Here is a 22,816-nt window from a genome sequence, read left to right on the forward strand (position 1 = left end):
TGTACTGACAGCTCAGTTTGCTTTACTTTGGTTTCATTGGTTTTTTTGCTGATTCACTCAGAGAGAGGAGCCAAATGTGTTAAAATAATAGAAGATGAACCAAAAGGTTCCCCCAATGGCTAATCCTGTGCTTATGAAGAAATTACATCCATTTATCCAGCACAGAAAGTGGTTCAGGCTACCTAAGGCCACTAGGAGAGTTACAAAAGCAGGAAGATAACTGAATCCAGAGTTTAAGATACTTCATTAGAAATTTAATTACAAAGGTTAATCCTCCAGATTCAGCAGGTAGGAAAGCAATTATCAAACCTCATTAAAGGATCAACTTTCACATCAGCGTCTTGAGTATTGACATTAGTTTAAGCCTTAGACATAATGGGTTGGCTGAGGGAACAGAGGGTTGATCTTATGCTAAGAGTCTACTGTAGCCCCTGAGCAAGAGCTGACAAAGCACCGCACTCCTTCCCTGCCCAGCTGCCACAAGATTTCAGGATCTGTCAAAATGGCAGCACCTTTCAAAAGAGCAACACCAGAGGGAAGCCATCAAAGAGTAGGCAACAGAGTCCATGTCAGAGACAGCCCCTGCTCCCTTACTAGGGAACCCACATAAAGACCGAGCTGCCTATCAGTTACATCTGAGCAGGGGTCTAGGTCCTCTCCATGCATGGTCCTTGGTTGCTGCATCAGTCTCTGCAGGTCCCCATGGGCCCAGATTTGTTGCCTCTGTTGGTCTTCTTATGACGCTCCTGTCCGATCTGGGTCCTTCTATTCCCCACTCTTTCCTATCACTCCCTGAGCTCTGCCCAAAGTTTGGCTGTGAGTCTTAGCATCTGCTTCTACCCCTGCTGGGTGGAATCTTTCAGAGGACATCTATGGTAGGCTCCCATTCTGTTTCCTCTCTTCAAACACTTTCAGTCTATTCTGTTTGCCCTTCTGAATGAGAATTAAGCATCATCCCTACGCTCCTCCTCTTTATTTAGCTTCTTTAGGTCTGTGGATTAAAGTTATCCTGTATTATAGGCCTAATATCCACTTATAAGGGAGTATATCCTATGCATGTCTTTCTAGATCTGTGTTACCTCACTCAGGATGATCTTTTCTAGTTCCCACCATTTGCCTGCAAATTTCCTGATTTTCTTGTTTTTTAATAGCTGAGTAGGATTCCATTGTGTAGATATACCATCATTTCTGTATCCATTCCTCTAGGCTGATCATTTCCCTGGGGTGTGGGGGGGGCATTGCCAGGCCCCAGAGGAAGAGGATGCAAGCAGTCCTAGTGAGACTTGATAGGCCAGGGTCAGATGGTGGGGGAGGAGGCTCCCTCTTTCTGAGAAAGAAGGGAAGGGAACAGAGGGGAAGAGGGAGGGAAGGTGAAAGCAGGAGTTGACAAGGAAGGGGGTTTCAATCAGGATGTAAAGTGAATAAATTATAAAAAAAAATAAAGTTAAAAAAAAAACAGCAACACCTCCTCAGCCTGCTGCTGTCATTAGGTACCACCACAGGAGTTGTCCATGGTGGCAACACCTCCTTTCCCTCTTCAACCTGAAGCCTTTGTGAAATGCCACTGCAGGAATGGTGGTGGCACCTCCTCTCCAGCCTCCCGGATCAGCTCTGCAGTGATGGTGCCTCAGCCAAAGCCACCTGTGGCTAGGAAGGTCTTCCCATCCTGACCCATAGGCCCGATGCAGGGAAAGGGGAATTAAAAAAAAAAAAAGCCACCAATCCATGAGCAGGAAAACCCACCAACCTCTGAGAACGAAAACCCACCAACCCCTAACAGGAAAACTCACCCATCCCTGAACTCTCCAAGCTCAGGACTTGAAATCCCACCAATCCTTTCTCTGAAAATCTCTGCTCTGAAAAGCTCTGCACCCTAAGAAATCCTACATGTAAGTCCTGCCCTTTGCTCATTTCCCTGCTGTCTTCTCCTAGGAGCAGGGGCAACCAACCTTGAATTGGTCCCTCAACATCTTGGACCCTCAAAAAAAAATGATGAGCTTTGCTGCCTACTGTGGCTCTCTCATCAGAAGAAGCCAAGAAACAATGAAAAGAAAAAGAGAAGAAGTGGAGAGGGGCTGAGGCTCCTGAGCTCCATGGCTTAGAGGGAGGATACCCTCCCCTGGGAGCTGCAATGCCTCTGCTGAGGAGGCTTCCTCTCAGAGCTGTGTGGTTCCTGGGCTCCCGTGTCTTATGACGCCCTTCCACTGGGACACGGTCCCACCTCAGAGCTGGGTGGTTCCTGGACTTCTGAGTTTCAGGATACCCTTCCATCTGAGCAGGAAGGTCATCTACTTCCCACCAGTCCTACAGTGGTTGAATGAATGATGCTCTGAGGACAAGGTTGGAAGCAAAAGGGGCTACCCCCATAGGCTCATAAATTTGAATGCTTAGTCTCCAGTTGGTGAAACTCTCTGGGAAGAATTGGACGGTATGTCCTTGTTGGAGGAAGGATGTCATGGCGGGGGTGGGGGGGTGGGCTTTGAGGTTTCAAAAACCATTTCCGCTTATCTTTCTCTGCCTTGTGCTTGTGAATCAAGATGTGTGCTCTCAGCTACTGCTCTAGCACCATGTCTGCCTATCTTCTGCCATGATCCAAACCATGATGGCCATGGCTCTAACCCTCTGCAGCCATGAGCCCCGAATTAAATGTTTCCTTATATACATTGCTTTGGTCATGGTATTTTGTCACAGCAATAGAAAGATAACTACAGCATAGAGTTTAGTTGTATTCACAGCTCTAAGTCGATATTGATCGGTATTTTTATTAGCGTTAAAATCCTGAGTAACGCTGTAAGGAAATGTGTTTGTTTTTAACCCTGTGCTGGGTTATGCTGGGTTATGCTGGGTTATGCTGGGTTATGCTGGGTTATGCTGGGTTATGCTGGGTTATGCTGGGTTATGCTGGGTTATGGGTTTTTTCCAAGTAAATGTCTTTCTGTATGTTCTCCACTGAAGGCCAGTACCATGTACTTTAAGGGAAAGCTGTATTTAGGCACTGAAATTCCCTCCTGAAATGCTGGAGTCAGCCCTTGCATCTCCTCAGGACGGTCATCCAAAGGTAGAGAGTTGGGGGATCTATTCTGGTTTGGATCTGAGCCCTACTCCAGCTCTGATTGTCACTTCATGAGAAAGGTGTTTCTGGGAGCTATCGAGGGGAGGACCCCACTTTTATGTTGTTCTTGTTGTTGTTCTAGAGAAAAAAAAATTACAATTTATTCATTGTTTATCCTGATTGTAGCCCCCTTCCTCAACTTCCCCAGAACCACCGTCCCTCCCTCTTCCCCCCTATCCTCTTCCCCTAGTCCACTGAAAGGGAGGAGGGAGTTCTCCTCTTCTGCCATCTGCCCATAACTTATCAAGTCTCATCAGGACTGCCTGGATCCTCTTCCTCTGTGGCCTGGCAAAGCCTCACTGCCAGACAGAAGCAATCAAAAACAGGCTACTGAGTTCATGACAGAAGCAGTCCCTGCTCCCCTTACTCAGGAACCCACATGGAGACTGAGCTGCCTATAGGCTACATCTGAGCAGGGGGTCTAGGTCCTTTCCATGCATGGTCCTTGATTGGTGCAACAGTCTCTGGAGGACCCCCTGGGCTCATAGTTTCACATGTAGAAAAATGCAAATAGACCCCTATCTATCACCCTGCAATAAATTAAAGTCCAAGTAGATCAAAGACCTCAACATAAACCCAGACACACTAAAGTCTGTTGGAAGAAAAAGTGGAGAGGAGCCTCCTCATTGGCACAGGAGATAACTTCCTGAACAGAAGATCAACAGCTCAGGCTCCAGGATTAACAATTAATAAATAGAACCTCATGAAACTGAAAAGGTTCTGGAAAGCAAAAGACACTGTCAACAGAACAAAAAGACAGCCTACAAACTAGGAAAAGATCTTCACCAACCCTACATCTGATAGAAGGCTAAAATCCAAAGTATATAAAGAACTCAAGAAATTAGACACCAAAAAACCAAATAATCCAATTTAAAAATGGGGCACAGAACTAAGGAGAGAATTCTCAAAAGAGAAATATCAAAAGGCAGAGAAACACTTAGAGAAATTCAGCATTCTTAGTCATCACGGAAATGAAAATCAAAACTACTCTGAGATTCCATCTTACACCAATCAGAATGGCTAAGATAAATAACTCAAGTGACAACACATGCTGGAGAGGATGTGGAGAAAGGGGAACCCTCCTCCATTTCACACACATCCCTGCAAAATAGAAATATCACTTACCTGTTCCTGGAGAACATGCTTTAACACAGGGAGACTTGTGACAAACTTCACTTGCTGATTTGTCAAAGCTCTCATCTCATCCAAACTTAAATCATACCTGTACAAAACAGATAACACACAGATGTTAGGACAGTGAGGTGTTGGTAACCCTGAGATGAGTCCCATCTGTTGCCAGCCTCAGATCCAGAGCTCTAGGAAAACGATGTTTTTGTCCTGCATGTGGAGCAACACCTGAGGGCACCGGAAGGAGAAAGGGCAGGATTTCCTGATAAGATCCTGTTAAAATGAGGCTGTATCTGCTTCTTTACAGAGCTTTAAAGATTGCAGAAACTTTCAAGTCTGGTATAGCCCGAGGGCAGCATCTGTGGAGACAGAGTAGAACATGGTGGGGTGAAGAGAGCGCTGTGGTTGTGAGAGAGAAGCTGGTCAGTCAGTCAGATTAGTGCAGCTCTGCACCCACTGCCCTTGGATGAAGCGCAGCATCCACTGGAAAGTTGCTCTGCTCGTAGGCTGTTCAGAGGCAGATAACTGAGCCTGACATGGTCCTGAGAGAATCAAAACTACCCTGTCCAGTAAGAACTGCCTGCCCTTCTCCAATCCCACCCACATCCTGTTGTAACTGTGGCAAAGGCTTAGCCTATGCCATATCTCAGACTATCCTGTGTGTGCTCTGTCCCTTCCTTGTCTCCTATCTCAGGGTCCATCCTGCCTGCCTGTATTCTGGAGGCATCGTTCACAAATCCTTCACAGCGGTGTTTCCCTCCATTCGGTCTCTAGCATGTCCAGCTCTATCTTGGTGTCCGCTTCTCAACAAGTCTAAATCTAGGGGAAGAAGTTTCTCTCTCTCATTTAAATATTTCCATGCAAGTCACAGCGTAAGCCTAGAGAAGCCTCATCAGGGTTTGCTGCTAGCCTCTGTCACTGTTGGTGTGATGGCAATCCCAAGAAGAATCAGATTTATTCATTGTTTATCCTGATTGTAGCCTGATTGTAGAGTTGTGATCTTAACACGACTCTAATACAAAGAAATATTACAGTAAGCAGATTCCAACTCTCTTGAAACAAATAGGGAAAAACTCTCACCAAAAAATACAAATTCTTTTTTTTAAAACATTACATAGAAATTACATAACTGAAAAAATACGGTAGCCGAAATTGATTTAAAAACTAAAACCACCTCTTTGATGAAAACAGCACCTATGTAGCTGACAGAAAATAAGCCTGTAGAACCATGAGAAAGGTCTTTCCTTTTCTTTTTCTCTTTCTTCCCTGCCCTCCTCCCAGAAAGGTTTTCTCTATGTAGGCCTGGCTGTCTACTGGCTCTGTAGAGCAGGCAGTTAGCCTGGACTGCACAGATCGGCCTCCTTGCCTCCAGTGCTGGGGCTAAAGTCCTGCACCATCACTACCCAGCAGGTCCCCGCCCTTCCCAGGCATTAACTCTTAATCACCACAGTGAGGTATTTGGAGGTAAGGGCCTTTGGGAGATGCTCCTATCCTGTAAGTAGGACTTTCATGAGTAAACTGAGATGTATCACAATTGCGTTCCTAAAAAACTAAAAGCGAGAATCTTGAAAACAGCTTTGAGAGAACCGGTGCAGAGGGAAAGATTCATGGCAGTGGCAGCAAAGTTCTCTTCCAAAGCTATAGAGGCCTGAGAGGAGAGGCTCCAGGTTTTTCTTAACTCAGGGACAAAAGAATGGTCAAAGCCTGTCCTAAATCCAGTGAAACTGTCTTTCATGAGTGAAGGGATATAATGAAGGCACTCTCACAAATCCAGAATTTAAGTAAAGGGGGAAGTGGCCTGGTGGCACAGTGCTTGCCTAGTCTGTACAAGACCCCAGGTCCAGACTCCAGCACAGGGCATGGGTGTGAGGGAGCCAGAAAGAAAGAGAAAGAAAGCAGAGAGAATATAACTAAAGGTAGTTCTCTCGACAGAGGAAAGATTCATTAAAACACACGTACATACAAGGCTGGGACCTATGGAAAGAGAGACTATCTGAATGAGCGAAAAACAAATGAGTACAACATACAGTAGACAGACTGGTTCTTGTGAAGTGTTTTTAGTTTGGTTTGGTTTGGTTTGGTTTGGTTTGGTATTTTTTTTTTAGTGGACCTTTTAAAGACTCTTTAGGTTCACTGCAAAATTGGACAGGAGGTACAGAGCGTTCCCATATATTTTCCACCTGCCCAAATGCATAACCTCCTGTATTCCCATTATCTCCACCCAGAGTGGGCTGTTAGTTACAGCTCATTAACCTACATTAAAGCCTCAAGTCCACAGTTTACATAGGATTCACTTTTTTGTTTGTTTATTTTGTCTGGGAGATTTTTGTTTAGTTGCTTTGTGTCAGAATCTCACTCATTAGCCTTTTTAGGGATTCACAATATAGTCTAAGCTGATCTATATAACTAAGCTGACCTATATAACATGGCAATTCTCCTGCATCAGATCCCAAGTGCTGGGATTACAGGGTACCACATCAAGATCAGCATATATATATATATATATATATACAAGATCAGTGTATATATATATATTAGTGTTTATATATATATATATATTAGTGTTTGTGTGTGTGTGACTTATGTGTAACATCTGTGTGAGTGTCCAGGGAGTCCAAAAGAAGGTGTGGGATCCCTCGGATCTGGACTTATGGTTAGTTCTGAGCTGTGGGACATGGGTGCTGAGATCTGAGTGTGGGTCTCCTTAAAGAACAGCAAGTGCTCTTAACCACTAAGCCATCTCTCCAGCTCTTTGGGGCTTATTGTTGATGAGTATAGTCTATGGGTTTGGATAAATTTATAGTCATATGCATCCAATATCATATAAAGAAGTTTTGCCCTAAACAGCCTCTGGGCGCATCCAGTTGGGGCTTCCCTTGAGCAGTGTCCTCTCACCTTACTTTGATCTTTATCCTGCGTAGAGTGAGCTGAGCTGGTAAAAGGGAAGACAATAGCAATATTAGCAGAGCGGTGATAGCTCCTGGAAAAAGAGCAAGAGCTGCAGCGGCAAAGGGCAGCTACAAAGTTCTAAAGAACATCTTGAGTAGAAACGATGGGGACAGTGGAAGCTGCGAAGGCAAGACAGGGCAAGGAGCCTAAAACGAAAATCAACACAAGTTTGTAAGGAGCCAGAGAAGAAAAACTGCGGGTCCTGGTTGCTGGAAGAGGTCCTGGAAACTTCCAATCTGTAAGGACCAAGGTCTCAGACAACTTGAAGCTGAGAGGCCTAACACCAGCTGCCTGAGAGCTATAAAACTTGTTTCGGTAAAGTTGATGGTGCCAGAACCCAAGTTATCTACTATTGCCACTCACAGCTGCTGGCAGCCAAGTTACAACAGCTGCAGAAACCTAGTGCCAGGCCCCTGGTGATTAAAGCCTTGTCCAACGTATCTCCCTCTTGAGTTCCTCCATCAATCAATGTCTGACATTGAAAGCCTGCATGTAGAGGTCAGAAAACAACGTGCAAGAACTGCTTTTTTTTTTTTTTTGTATGACTTGGGTTCTGGGGATCCAACCCAGACCATCAGATTTGGCAGTAAAAGTAGGCCCTCTTGTTGCCCTATGAAACGCATTTCCAAACTTACTGAAAATGACCACTAGATGGAACTTGTTCTTCATGTGAGCTGTTACCGCATCTGAGCAAGTTAGCCAAGAGATCCAAGCTGGATGACAGCGTTTGGGAACACCTGGAAGCTCTCGGGTCTGTTCTTCACAATAGCGCGCGTGAATTCCTAACACTCTAAAGCAGAGGAACGAGACCGTGTGCACCGGATAAGCCAGAGTCATAGAAACAGCCCCAAGCACCCCAGGCACCATGATATTATATTTTCCTCATGTAAAAATCTTTGTTGTTTACTTCAAATTCTGTTTGTATAACAGTGGGGGTGTAGTTCATAGCTGATAGTTTATTTAGTATTTTCACAGCTACTATTCCCATTTTATGTTTTTCTGAGTCTGTAGAATATGGAGACGTGACAGATCTTGCTCCCGGTCTCACTCTACAGACAGGAGTCTCACAGAGCTAAGAGACTTGTCCATGGCATTCATGCCTGAATTAGAAGCCAAGCCTCATGTGCTTAGGGACATCTCGGGGCAGCCATGCAGAGCAGTGACATGGCAGAGAGGGTCAGGCTGTAACTCCAGCAGGTCACTCACCATCTGACTCAGCTACTGATGGTCTGTGCAGTTCTCTTGGACAAAAAGGAGACAGCTGGGCTGGAGAGATGACTCCGCAGCTAAGAGCACTTAACCGCTCCTCTGAAAGAACCCAGGTTCAATTCCCAGCGCCCACATGGCAACTCACAACTGTCTGTAACTCCAAGATCTGACACCATCACACAGACACGCATCATAAAATAATAAATAAATTATTTTTTTAAAGGATACAATGAATTACCAAGAACACATTTGAAATTTTTCTGCATTATGGCATGCCACCAGCAGGAACTAAAGTCAAAGGTACTAGGTTCTACCTGGCCTGATGGAGGAGTTTCAGGGGAGGGGGCAGTGCTGGGGTAGCAACGAACTCTCAGCACGTAAGACCTCTCCAGGAAGTACGGTCCAGGAAGCCAGGACCAAGGCATAGTTTCTAAGTAAAAACAGAGTCAAGTCATGCATGCCCATAAGAGTAGCTAAGATAAAAACCGATCATGCAAGTATTAGCAAGGATGCCAAGCCACCAAATGTCCCATCATTCACTGGTGTTGGGACTGTGAAACAGTACAGCCACCCAGAGAAGTTTAACAGTTTCTTATGGTGTTAAATGTGTACTTCTCATATGACCCCATGATTCCACTGCCAAGGACCCCTCAAGAGAAAAACCTTTTGTTTATAAATAAAGAACAATAGAAAAACCAACTGTGCACAAATGTATATCACAACTTATTTGTAACCATCAAAAACTGAAGACAGCCAGGTGTGATGGCACATGCCTGTAATCCCAGCCCTCAAGGAGGCAGAGGCAGGCGGATCTCTGTGAGTTCAAGGCCAGCCTAGTCTAGAAATCGAGTCTAGGACAGCCAAGGCTACACAGAAAAACTGTCTCAAAACAAACAAACAAACAACAACAGAAATGAGGACAATTTTACAAATGCAGAATCTAGGTTTAATTCTGTGTGTGGTGGGAGACAGTTGGGACATTGATGAACCAGTGAGGGATTGGGGGAAGGTATCAAGAGGTGAATATGAGCAAGGCAAAATAATACGTATGTATAAAAAAGTTATAATGAAATCTATTATTCTCTATGCTAACTTAAAAACTAATTATAAACCATTCTGCACATGAGGAAAAAAAAAAACCTGAATACAAGCCAGATGAAGAGTGAGTATACGCACTGCGCCGTATCCATGCAGTGATACAAAATGAACACCAATTCAGATGACTCTCAAAGGTGAGAGGAGGAAAAGCCTATCCCTAAAAGGATGTACAAGGGCCATTATTAGAACCTTCTCAAAATGACAACATTTTGGAAATGGATAACACCTCAGTTATTGGCATCCTTGCTAATACCTGGCATGATCCAGAGGTTAGGGCCACAGAAAGAGGTTGACTCTACAGGAAAAACACCGAGAGGTTACTTTATGATGTTGTAAACCCTGGGTGTAGTGTTGGCTATTCACATGGAATAAAATTCTTCAGAAACCACACACACACACACACACACACACACACACACACACACTCCAAGAGGTTTGAACAGACTCTTCACATAAAAGGATAGACAAATGACCAACAAACATAGAAAAGAGTGTTCAACATGGAAAAATAAACTAAAGACATAAGATGCAGGTGTGGACCCATCTGAAGGGCTAATGTTGTTTTAAGTGACACTATTAGGTGCCGGTGTGTGGTATAAGGATATATACATATATGTGTGTGTATATACATACATACATGTACATATGTGTATATATATATATGGCAACTCTTCTGTCTTGCTGTGGAAGTGTAAAGTAGTATAAGCCCTTTACAAATGATCTGGCAGACGTCATAAAAGCTAAACATATACCTATACCTTAGCCCAATGGTCACAAAAATGGAATCATGTGTTCACAATATTCTTTATAGGAGGATGTTCATGTAACATGACAGGCTTCAAGCTGGGACAGCCCCGGTATGCATAAATAGAAGAACAGATAAGTGAACTATGATTTTTTTTTCATTAACAGCAAATTATAAGTAAAAAGAAATGTAGTGCTGAGACACACATTATATGGAGCTCTCTCAGGTCACTTGCTCTAGACAAGGCCATGAGGAGGGCCCTTGGACAGCCTTCCGAAGAGGCCCACAGAGGGAAGGGCTGAGATCTCTTACCCACAGCCATATACAATGGACCATCTTACAAGCGGCTCTCTCAGTCCTGGTCAAGCCTTAGACAACATCCAAAATGCTGTCTTGCAGGGGACTGAGCCAGAAATAGCCAGAGAAGATGCTCAGAAGCCCAGATGCGGTGTGAGACAGTGTGTACTGCCATTCAGCCTGCCATGCTTTAGAGCGACTTCCCTCTTACAACAGCCCACAAGCGCTTACGTTATTGTCATAACGCATGCAAAATTGATGGGAAGGAACTCGAATCTTCCTTTTTTTTTTTCCATTTCTGGCATCTTATTTTTAAAACACACTGATAATTCATAACGTATAAAGAACAAAGGCATGGATTATGTCTCAGGAAATTAGTGCAAAGTAGATTTACCTGTGAAACTCCTACCCACGCCAAGGGGGAAAAGGCGTTTCCAACCCAGCATGTAGAATGTGTTCTCAGTTTCCCTGTCAGCCTCAACATCCTTTCTCCAATGCTGGATGCCATCCTGGCTAATAACTCTATTAATTGCTGTCTACTTCATTTGAATCCTGAAGAAATTGGATTATACACTATGTATTCTTTTGTGCCTGGCTTCTGTCATTCTGCATGGGTAACGAGAGTTGTCTCCAGTCATTGGTGGGTCCATAGCCCATTGATTCTCATGTACTATAGGACTGAACCAAGAAATCAGAATATGCCATAAAAATAAGGAGTGAAAAACCTGCCTGATTCTTCTTATATTAAATTCTAAAATAGACAAAACCAATCTATAACAGGAAGAAGGAATAACAAAGCAGTGGTTACCTCCCTGAAGGTAGGGCAGAGATTGCCAGGCAAGAGATGAGGAAATATGATGCCCTACTCTACCTACAAAGAGCCCTTGACAGCAAGAAGGCTCTTATAAGCCTGCCGTGGGCAGTCCTGGACTGTAACAGAAAGAAGGCTGCGCAAGCCTTGAAGAGCAAGCCAGGAAGCAACATTTCTCCATGACCTCTGCATCAGTTCTTGCCTCCAGGTTCCTTGCCCTGCCTTTGCTTCAGGATAGACTGTCATGAGGACATACACACCAAACAAACTCTCCCCCCACAAAGTTGCTTTTGATCAAGATGTTTATCACAGAGATATAAACCTGACTAACACAATGCTTGGTGACTTTTCTTCAAAGATAACAAATCTTGACGAGCACGGAGAGAGAGGAAATGTCACAGATAAGAGCACAGTGAGGGAATCTGGCAGCACACACAACATGACATCCTGGATGGGATCCCAGAATGGGAACAGAACACCCGTGGGAAAACTAAGGCAGCATTAGAGAGTCTGGAGTTTAATTAGCAATAACGTGTCAGTTCCGTCCTCTTAGTTTTGTCATCTTAATTATGTAAGATGTTAATAGGCGAGGGGTATGTGGGAACTGTCTTCACTCTCCACAGCTTTATTGTGAACTGAAAAGTGTTTTATAACACAAAGTTCTCGGGGCTGGAGAGATGGCCCAGAAGTTAGTAGCCGCTGCTGCTCTTGTGAAGGACCAGAGTTCAGTTGCCTGCACCCATACGAGGCAGTTCACAACCACCTCTAACACCAGCTCCAGGGGATCTGGCCCCCACAGGCTCTATACTCCTGTAGATAACCACCCACAAACATATAGCTACACGTGCAATCAGAAATAAAATATTTTTATTTAACCCCAGCATTTGTGAGGCAGAGACAGGTGTATCTCTGGGTTCAAGTCTAGCCTAGTCTACAAAGAATGTTCCAGAAAAGCCAGGTCTACACAGAGAAACCCTGTCTTGAAAAAACAAATGATAATAATCTTAAAGTCTACCTCTAAAAGGGACAATAGTCAAGTCAAAAGGAACAAACAAAAATAGAAATACCTTTTTGTTTGTTTGTATTCAAGACAGGGTTTATTTGTGTAGCCTTAGCTGTCCTGAACTCACTTTGTAGACCAGGCTGGCCTTGAATTCACAGCGATCCACCTGCCTCTGCCCCCCTAAGTGCTGGGATTACAGGCTTAGAAATACTTTTAAGTGACTGTTTTATGATTTTTCTTAAAAAACCAAAGTCGTGACATAGAACAACCTGGCTACTATGGTTTGAGTGTGCTCCACTGATCCATGTGTTGGGCTGCTGGAAAACACACCATCAGATACGAAATTGAAAAGCCCTCATGATATGAAATTTTTTTGGTGTCTGTGCATGATCATTCGCGTGTTTTTGGCAACATAGATGCACTGATATCATCTCTAAACGCTGATTTCACAGCATGATCTTGCCTAATCTGCACCCTTTGCCTAGTTCCTTCCACAGCTTTGCTTTAGATGAAACCTCCAATCTAGCCCACGGTAACTCTCTACATCAATCCTTTCTCCTTGAAAATAACAAGAAGCCCCAGCCTACTTTGGGGCTAGGGGGTAGTCCTGCAGTACAGAATATGCTTAGCATTCATGAGGTCCTCGGTTTAGCTCCCAGGACACACACAATTGTCTGAATGTTCCTTCAGAGGGAACATTGAGTTCACTCAAAGGGAAGGAAATCTTCTAAGTGACAGACTCTTCAGGAGTAGCAAGAAGAAAGATGGGAGACAGAAGAATAGAGAAGAGCCAGAAAATACCAGACACAAACAGTTGGTAGGGAACCCTCACTAGGCCCTTGAGCTGGGCTCATGTTTCTCTTTCAAGCCTTTCTTTCTTCCCTCTTACCTTCTTTCCTTGAGTGTTCACCAGGTGCCTACACCAAGCTATGTTCTAAGAATGCAAGTGAACTATTGCCATCCTCAAAGAGCTCTGTCTCAACACAGTAGAGGACATTGGTACCTAACACAAAGTGATACACCAGTTCTACTCGTTGTCAAATGTCAAAGAGGTACAAGTGACTCCATCTTGATTCTAACAGCTTCCACATGATCTTTAAATGAAGATCACAGCAAAGGAAGATGGTGGACCTTACCTATCTTTCCTGGAGACTATGAGGCAAGTATCTCCTATTAGCATCTGTTCTCTCACCTGAGTTGTGTCACCTCAGGTTCCTTCATCAGGTGCTCATTTCTTCTCTCCCAATCTCCTGCCTCTAGTGGGTGGCCCCATTCCAGATGTGAGCAAACACTGCCTAGCCTGGGCCAGTGCTTTCTTGCAGCTCCAACTGGTCAACTGGTCGCTGGAGCTAAAGCTAGAACAAGGGAACTGCTAAAACTGTTACCTGTGTGTGCTGAACTCCAGCTTCTGCTCCTGAAGCTACTAGAAGCTGAGTTTCCAACTCTAACTGAAGGGAGTCACTCCTTAAATCCTAACTAGGATGCTTTAGTGGTGAGCATCTGACAGCCAATCCACAGCCACTTGGACAGCAAAGGGGACTTTCTTCCTTACAAAACTAGGGAGGCCTGACTTGGGGGGCAGGCCCTGGGACAGTTTGACTCTGGCTCAAGGCTATTTCAAAGCCTCAGGTCTCTCCACTTTGCTCTATGGGGCACAGGCTATGGGTCATAGCCTGTGGTCAGAGAGTGGCTATGGCTGAGGTAGCTTCTGGAAGGGAAGGGCGTGAAGGATAGCAGGGAGACGGGGTTACAAGTGTCAGGAGACAGTGAGGTGACAGGTCAGCTTTCCCCAAATCACACACTGTACTCCCCCATCCCTAAGAAAAAATCCCCTAGGTGACACAAGAAGGGATGTGTGGGAGGACACATGCTTTCAAAAGTAAACATTTGCTTTGTGGGAAAGCAGAGAAAATGAATACCGCCTCACTGACATTTTTAGGGGAATTCTTGAAATTAAATGTATAAATGTATTTTATAATTATCAAATCGTATCAGTCCTCTTCCCAATTATTTGACCTGCCTTCCCCGCATTTTTCACGATAGTTCTCCCATTTCACCAACGTTCATAACCAAGTGAATTATAAAAGATATACGTTATGCTGACACATATAGGCCTATGTGTCCTGGGTCTACAGCCCCTTGACAATGAAGCATCTTTCATAGACAGAAGTTTCAGTCCCTTTCAGTTGGTGGCTCCTTCTTTTATATCCCTGCCACCTCTTTCCAGCTCCTTCTCTACCTCTTCCTTTCTCCTCTCCCTCCTTCTTCCTCCCCACTCCACTCACCTCACCCACCCTCAGCTTCTTTAGCTGAACAGGTACAAAGCCTGACTGGGGGGCCAGTACCCGTAGACCTCACAGGCAAGGCTCTAACCTGCAGCCTGCACTCTGATCCTGTGAATCACACCTAGAGGAAGGAGAGGTTCCTAAAAAGACTGAATGTTATTACCCTCAAGATGATACCTTGGGGCAGGACTGAGAGTGTCCATCCGTTGCCCCATTAGTGGCCAAGATTGCAGGAGAGAAGCAGAAATGGAAGAGTGAGTGGGAGGCAGGGAGACTTGCACAATGCATTAGCAAAAGGTTCCCGGAACTCCTTATCTTACTAAGTCCTAGCTTTGCAGATTGAAGGAATACCAGTCTGCAGAGTCCTGTCTTCTCCCTGACAGACTTCCACTTTCCCAGCATGAAACAGAATCCTACCCTTGGTCACCCACATCCACTAGGTACTTTGAAGGTTTTCCATATTCTAGTTTTAATGTTTGTTCTGCCTCTTTGTTTGGAAGAACATATATATATATATATATATATATATATATATACATATATATATAATATCCTTTTGTCTGTTGTGTGGCACTATTCTTGGAGAGATGTGAACAAACATCTATTCACTCTGGAGAAGGAACAAATGATAAATCACAGTAACAATACCAAAGTCCAACTTCATAAATCAATGCATTTATTGGAGTTACTTACAAGAGAATGGGTAAGGGCTTACTTATAAGAGAATGGAGCCCGTCCCAGCAGGAGTGATGGCTCATGACAACTGAAAACCTGCAGCAGCTCTGTGCATGACTTAGCAGCTCCTCATGTCAGAAAGTGTGCTTTCTTAGGCAGTATTTATTGCTTATACAACCTTGCATAGAGGAGCCTTTTGAATATGTAAGTTTCAGGGACTTTCTGAGACTTGTTAGTTGTCTACTTTCTAAATCTTTTAGAGTTTCCCTTTAGAAATCCCTGAGTCTTGACATCCAAAAAGAGAAATACTGTCAAAAAAAAAAAAAAATCCCTGCATCTTAAAAAGCTTTTCACAAAGATGGAATGTTTCATCTCAGAAAAATTGCTACCCGGAAGTCTTCAAACTAAAAGAGAAATGCATATTTTTCTTTTAGCTGATGTGGCCAAAAGTTATGCTTAGTTGCCAAATAATAATTATTATATCAATTGTATTATTATTACCATTATGGTGGTCGTGGGATTAAACCCAGGACCTTGTACAAGCTAAGCACACATCCTGCTCCTGGGCTACATCCCCAGTCCATTTTCATTACCAAACTGTTAGAGTTCTCCCTGGAGTGGAAACTGGGAAGTGCTGTATGCACTCACTAGTATAAGAGAGGAAGTCTGAACCTTGAGCATGACCTTTTCTCAATTAATTAGGCATAGGGAAGCCTGGAGACAATGAAAATCCTAAAGCATGTCACCAGCTTGTTTCACAGGTCCCTGAACACCCAACAGAAAGGACATTAATCACTTTCATGGTGACATGGCTTTTGCAGAAGCCACCATCAGAAAAGGCAGAAGAGTGAACTTCTGAGGTCTGTGTCTGAGAAGCAAAATTCTTAAAGCCAGAGCAGTGACACAGAGACTGTGAGTGACCTAGAACAGTGTTCTGAGTGGCCTCTCCTCTATCATTGTCAGTCAAGGATTCTGGTGACTATGACAGCCTCGAAACACCTCAGTGACCTCTGTCCAGCCCTTTTTACCAAGTCTCTAAACTCAGGCTCTTCTTAAAACCATTACATTCTTATTTCATATATCAAGTTAATGGAAAATTAGTTAATGTCTATAAAATAAGTCAGAACAGTCATGGTGACTAAGGAAAAGGAACATATTCTTCTAGACTCTTCTAGAATCTAGAATAACAAATCTAGGAATAGATAGGTAAATAAATAATTATATTCTAGAAAGAAAAAAAAAACAAAAGAAATTTTCTCTAGACTCTAGAAGAAACAGGCATATGCTACTGCATCTTCTCAAATATCCTGAGACAAGACAAATCAGATGGCTTTCCTTGGCTTGGGCAGGGTGTGGGATACCAGCAGCCTTTGGATCATCTACCAGATATATGCATAGATCATGAGATCAATAAACTATAGAAAAGGGACAAAGACTTCTATTACACAGTTGGTGGGTGTAGAGCCCTGTAGTATTAATAGACCTCAAAGTGCTGGGCTAAGTGAATGAAGCCAGGCATAGAAGGCTGCCTCTTAGATGACATGTCCAGAACAGGCAAATTCATAGACAGAAAGTAGATTACTGGTTGCCAAGGGGTAGACTGAAGGAGAAACAGGAAGTGATTATTTAATGGTTACAGAATGTTTTCAGGAGTGATTAAATTTTGGAATGATGTCAAAGTGTCGGTTGCACAACACTGAATACACTAAATTTTAGTGAAGTAAACACCTGGACAATTTTCAATTGTACGTTCTCTAAATTTCATCCCTTCTCTGAATGAAAGAAAAGAGGAGAGAAGGGAGAACTGAAGGAAAGAGGGGGTGGGGAAAAGTTACTTTCTGAAGCTTTGTTTTAGGTGTGTGGAAGCTTTGTTGTAGGTGTGTTTTAGGCATGAGGAAGGTCTTTGCTGAGAGACTACTTCACAACATAAGATGATGCCAGTGAAACACAATTACAGCCGCACATTCCCCTTTTCCGTGGGAGGTAGCAATAGCTCTCAAGGCGTGGCCATCCAGTGGTCAGAGGGAGACTCCAGAGACAAGCAAATCTCCTTTGGATCATGTCTCTCTCAGCTAATCACAAAGAGCCAGTGCTGCATGATTCCGCTCATGTGTGGTATCTAAAATGGTCAAATTCAGAGCAAAATTACAATGATGCTGCCAGGAACTGGAGAAGAGAAATGGGAAACTTGTTCTTAATGCGTAGAGTTTCAGTTCAGGAAGATACGAAAGCTCTGGAGATGGATGGTGACAATGGCAGCCCAACATATATGTATCAATCCATATATATATATATATATATATATATGTACATATATACATGTATATATACATATATGTGTGTGCATCCCATACACACATATACATATATACATACATACATAAAGTTTGCAGTGATAAAAATTTATATTGTGTGTATTGTAGCATAATTTTTAAAATGTGGTTGGCAAGGGAACCATTAAGGAAACTATTTCCAATACCATTTGACATGAAATAATCACATTGGATCAATAAGATTGAGAGGGGAAAAAGAAAAACTAAACATGAAAAAGTCAGGAAGAAAAGAGATAAAAAAAAAAAAAGAAAAGAGATAAATTATTCCAAGGAAGAAAAAAGAAGAAAATGAAGAGAAAGAAGGGGATATAAAAATTGTCAAAGAGAGCTTTATGAAGCATGACAAGGCCTTAGAGGAACAGAAACATCTAATAGGAGCTTTTGAAGCTATCTGTCTGAAGAGTGTGACATACCCTAAGTGAGGGCAACCACTCACCAGCCAGACTGCCGTGACAGAGCCTCTGTTTGTCAGTAAACAAAACGAAACGTGTTTAGGGACATAGCTGTCATTTCCAGCAGTGCTTTTTCCATTCCCATCAAACCCCGATGAGAAGCCTTTTGTTTGCTATAATGAAATAACGGAGTCTGGATAGTTTGTAAAGAAAAGCAGTTTGAGCTGGACAGGTGGCTCTGTGAGTAAAAGAACTTGCTTGCAAGCCTACCAACCTGAATACAGCTCCCTGGAACCTACATGGACACAAAACTCAGCAACATGACAGTTTGTAATCTCAGCAGGCGTACGGAAAGGGGATCAGAGGCAGGAGACTCTCCAGGAACTGGCTGGCCTGGCTCTTAGGCAGTGAAAAAGAGACCCTACCTCAAACAGTGTAAAAATGGGAGTACCAACACCTAACGTCTGTCCTCTGTCCTCTGACCTCCACAAATGCACTTTGGCACACATGCACATGGACTCGCACATGAACACATCACACACACACACACATATACAAAGAGAGTTCAAGAGGTGCAAGGTCATGGTGCCAGCTTTTGCTCAGCTCTGGCAAAGATCACATGGTGAGTAGCATTGTAAGATTGGGGGAAAAATCACATGGTGTCTTATTTACTCTTTTATTGCTGTGAAAAGACAGCATGACTAAGGCAACTTATAAAAGGAAGCATTTTAATCACCATGGCATGGAATGTGGGAGGGAGCAGGAAGGCATGGTGCTGTAGAAGCAGCAGGCAGATCTGCAAGCAGCAGGCAGAGAGAGAGAGAGAGAGAGAGAGAGAGAGAGAGAGAGAGAGAGAACCTGGGAAAACTTAAAAACAACCCCCCAAGGGACTAACTTCCTCCAACAAAACCATCCCTACCCCAACAAGGCCATTCTTCCTAATCCTTCTCAATCAGTTTACCAACCTTGGACTAAGCATACAAATAATATGAACCTATGGAAGCCAATCTCGTTTAAACTATCATGTATGGTATGATAGTTTCAGTTGTCAACTTGACAGATCCAGAATCACCTGACAGGGGGGCTCCTGGGCATGCTTCTAGAGGATTATCTTGATTAGAACAATTGAGTGTAAAGGCTTGCCCACTGTGGGTGGCTCTATTCCCTGGGCTGGGATCCTGAACAGTATAAAAAGGAAAAAATAAATTAAGCACAGATACCCATTGTTCTCTACTTATTGATTGTGGATATGATATGAGCAGCCTCCTCCAGCTCCTGTTGCCTTGACTTGTCCACAGTGATGGGCTGAAACCTGAAACTATGAGCCAAAATAAACTTTCCTTTAGTTTCTCTTATCAAGAAATATAATGTGCACACACACACACACACACACACACACACAAAGAAAAGAAATGAAAGGGAAAAAAAGGAAGCCAGAGAATGGGCAGGGAGATAGTTTTATTGCCTTTCAGTAGGCTTTACCCCTTAGAGACCCTACCTCTACTTAATATCACCACACTGGTGACCTAAGTGTCTAACACCTGAATCCTTGAGAGCAGAAACACATCCAGACCGTACAGGCCTTGAGTCACCTAGAACCCTGTTCTTAGAAAAGATAGCATGCTGCCATCACGTGTGTGGCAAAGAAATAGACCTCAGCAAGTTATGGACTCCCAAAGTGAAAAGTGAAAAATGAGGAAATTCCCTTGGAAGCAAATCTTTGAGAGCAACAGGACCATTTCTATGGAGGGGGCTGTGAGCTGGGTCCACACAGCTCCTGGTGGCCAAGGTCCAGCCGTCTAAGGGCAAAAGCTTACTGTGGTGAGCATCTCACAATATACGAAGTTTCATAATTGTTTCCTTTGGGGAGAAAATTGTTTCCTGGACTCTTATTCTCAGAGTGTCTGACCTTACACCAACTTCCCACTGTGTGCAAAGCACTCAAAGAACTGGGCTGCCATAATCCCCACCCCATCCCAACGCCTACTTGAACTTCAAAGGCTCATTGAGAGAGGGTGAGGAGAGGGATTGACCACAGGACAGACAGGTTTTATAGTTATGTTTTCCAGGTAGCTTTTGCAATAGCAGAATGAACATTGATCCAGAAATAAGAGCCCTGTCCTTCTAACCTTGTAAAGATTAAATCTGGTGCACAAAGTGAACTTTCACGTAGGGGTCAGAATCTTGAACCGTTTGGGGTTGGAGAGAAACAGTAAAAATGTTATCTATGCTATTATGATTCTGAGATTATGAAATAAACAAGAAAGAATGGAAAAACTTTGGGATGGTGGGGTTTTGTCTGTTTTCCCCTGCATGTGTAAAGGGAAGGAGAAGGTGGGGGAGGGTCTCTGTGCTGGTAGTTTTATGTCAACCTGACACACACTGAAAGTCATTTGAAAGGGGGGAACCTCAATTAAGAAAATGACTCCATAAGAGGCAAGCCTATGAGGCATTTTCTTACTTAGTGATTGACGGGGAGGGCCCAGCCCATTGGGAGTGGGACCATCCCTGGGCTGGTGGTCCCGGGTTCTATAAGAAAGCAAGCCATTGGGAAAAGGGAGCAAGCCAGTAAGCAACACTCCGCCACCTGTCTCTGCCTCAGCTCCTGCCTTCAGGTTCCTGCCTGCTTGATTTTCTGCCTGACTTACTCCAATGGTGGACAGTGATGTGGAAGCCAAATAAACTCTTTCCTCCCCAGCTTGCTTTTGGTCATGGTGTTCCATCACAGCAATAGTAATCCTAATTAGGATACCATTCAACCAATGTTTCCTGAATGTTTACCCAAGAGTAAACATTTATGCTTCACAACAACCAAAGAGGGGTATGGTTTCTGTGTTTTTATTTTGTTGGGGTATCATGGATTAAGCCTCCTAAATGCTCTCTACAGCTGAGCTACACCCTCAGCCAGAAGGTCAATGTTGGGAATTACCCCAGTGTTACACCCAGGAAGTCAACTACCTGGTGGTTTTGCAACCCAAGCTTGCCTTTACCTCTTTCTCTAAGAGACAGTGTTGATACTTAAGTAGGTGACCTCTTATTCAGCCCAAATCAGTGGTTTAGATATTAGAATCCTGTTCCACGTTTTGTTTGATTGGTTTGTTTTGGTTTGGTTTTTGGTTTTTGTTTTTTTTTTTTTTTTGAGACAGGGTTTCTCTGTGTGTAGCATTGGCTGTCCTGAATTCCCTTTGTAGACCAGGCTGGCCTCGAACTCACAGGGATCCGCCTGCCCCTGCCTCCTCACTGCACCACCACCACCTGGCTCTGCTCCACGTTTTAAAATGTAGTTACCCAACATGAAAGGCCAAGAGCCAACCGTACAGAGATGAACTGAAGACTGGGGAAAATGCAAGTGAATATAGGCTAAAGGGCCCCCTGAACCCCTAAAATGGCATCCCTCAATTGCTTTTGTTTGGTTGAGTTGTATTTATTATAATTCTTCCTCCTAGGCACCATTACAGAGAAGAGTTCAAATCCTTAAAGCAGGTGTAATGTATCCATTAAGTGTATTTTAGGAAAATAACTTCTTCAAAGCAAAGTTAAGGGGAAAGTGAAACTGTTCTGCATTTTCAAAATTTTCCTTAATGTCTGTCTTAACAGAAACCAGGTTGGAAGCCCACATCTGCTTTCTCAACTAGTCTGGGGAATATTTCAAGACATGTTGTCTCTGGAACCTGTTTCTGTGCACTGGTGGGAGAGTGTACATGAAAAGAGCCAATGATATCTTAGAACATTTATAGAAATACTCTTGACCTTGGTGAACCTCCTGAAGCAGTCCCAGGTGCCCTCTAGATATCTGGACCACACTCTGAGGACCGCAACCTAAGAGGCTACAAGTGGGCAAAAAGGGATGAGAAGCAAGGGGAACATTCACAGAAACACTTGGAGTCTTCTCAAAGGGTACTTCGAAGAAGCCACGACGCCTCCTTCCCTCTTTGCCCAGACCTCTCTTGGGAGATGAATTAAACCTGAGCTAACTGAGCCGGAGGAAGTCGGTGAATTCTCCCCTGGAACATACTGACTTTTGTTTGGTTTTGTCTGTTTGTTTTAGGTTTTGTTGTTGTTGTTGTTGTTTTATGGGGGGCAGGGCAGTTATTTTTGTTTTGCTTTTAAGACAGGATCTCTGTGGCCTTTGCTGGCCTGGACATAGATAGCTGAGAATGAGCTTGAGTTTCTTATGCTCCTGCCTCCACTTCCGAAGTGGTATGATTTACAGTGGTGATACTGACATTCTAAGTTAGGACTTTGCTATGCTAAAACTCCAAAGCGGCCGTCTGTAACCGGGCTTTTCCGAATTCCCGAACCGGGTCATTCAGTTAGTCATTCAGGAGAACCTAGGAGAAAGGACCCCAATGCTAGGGCTGGCTTCTGACCCTCCTGACTAGCTCTGGGTCTCCTAGTCAGGCCTGAGGAGGCATCAAACGATGTCAAGAACCTAGCATCTCCCTCCCTGAGCCAACTTGGGCCCGCTTGCCCAGCACCTGCATACCTGAACCCACTCATAGGAAAGAGGCGGCAGTATCTACCCCACCCAGTGGATACTGAGAGACATCCATCCAGGTTGCACACCGCGTCTTTGTTTTCCGTCGGTTTTGCCCGCCAAAGGTGGAACTCTGCCAGGCTAGGTGTGAATAAACAGATCTAGAGGCAGGATGAGTCTAAGCGCCTACCCGTGCGGAGCCTACACTTTAACCGGAATCTTCAGAGAGCGAGCTGTGGTGGGAGGGGCACCTTTAGGGGCGCAGGAAGGCGGCGACTGCGGGCTGTGACCACACTGCCACT

The 22,816-nt window shown here is 43.9% G+C and overlaps 1 protein-coding gene across 2 annotated transcripts in view; it reads right to left on the reverse strand.

The window, feature by feature from the left end:
* The window catches only part of Acoxl (acyl-CoA oxidase like), a 289,947-nt gene that overhangs the window by 266,866 nt on the left and 265 nt on the right, over positions 1-22,816 (reverse strand). For both annotated transcript variants that reach the window (XM_060372067.1, XM_060372068.1), the window contains exon 2: positions 4,238-4,334. In XM_060372067.1, the coding sequence (XP_060228050.1) occupies positions 4,238-4,334 (97 nt within the window). The remainder of the gene's footprint in view (positions 1-4,237; positions 4,335-22,816) is intronic.

The sequence above is a fragment of the Meriones unguiculatus genome, chromosome 18 (assembly GCF_030254825.1).
Source record: "Meriones unguiculatus strain TT.TT164.6M chromosome 18, Bangor_MerUng_6.1, whole genome shotgun sequence".
NCBI lineage: Eukaryota > Metazoa > Chordata > Mammalia > Rodentia > Muridae > Meriones > Meriones unguiculatus.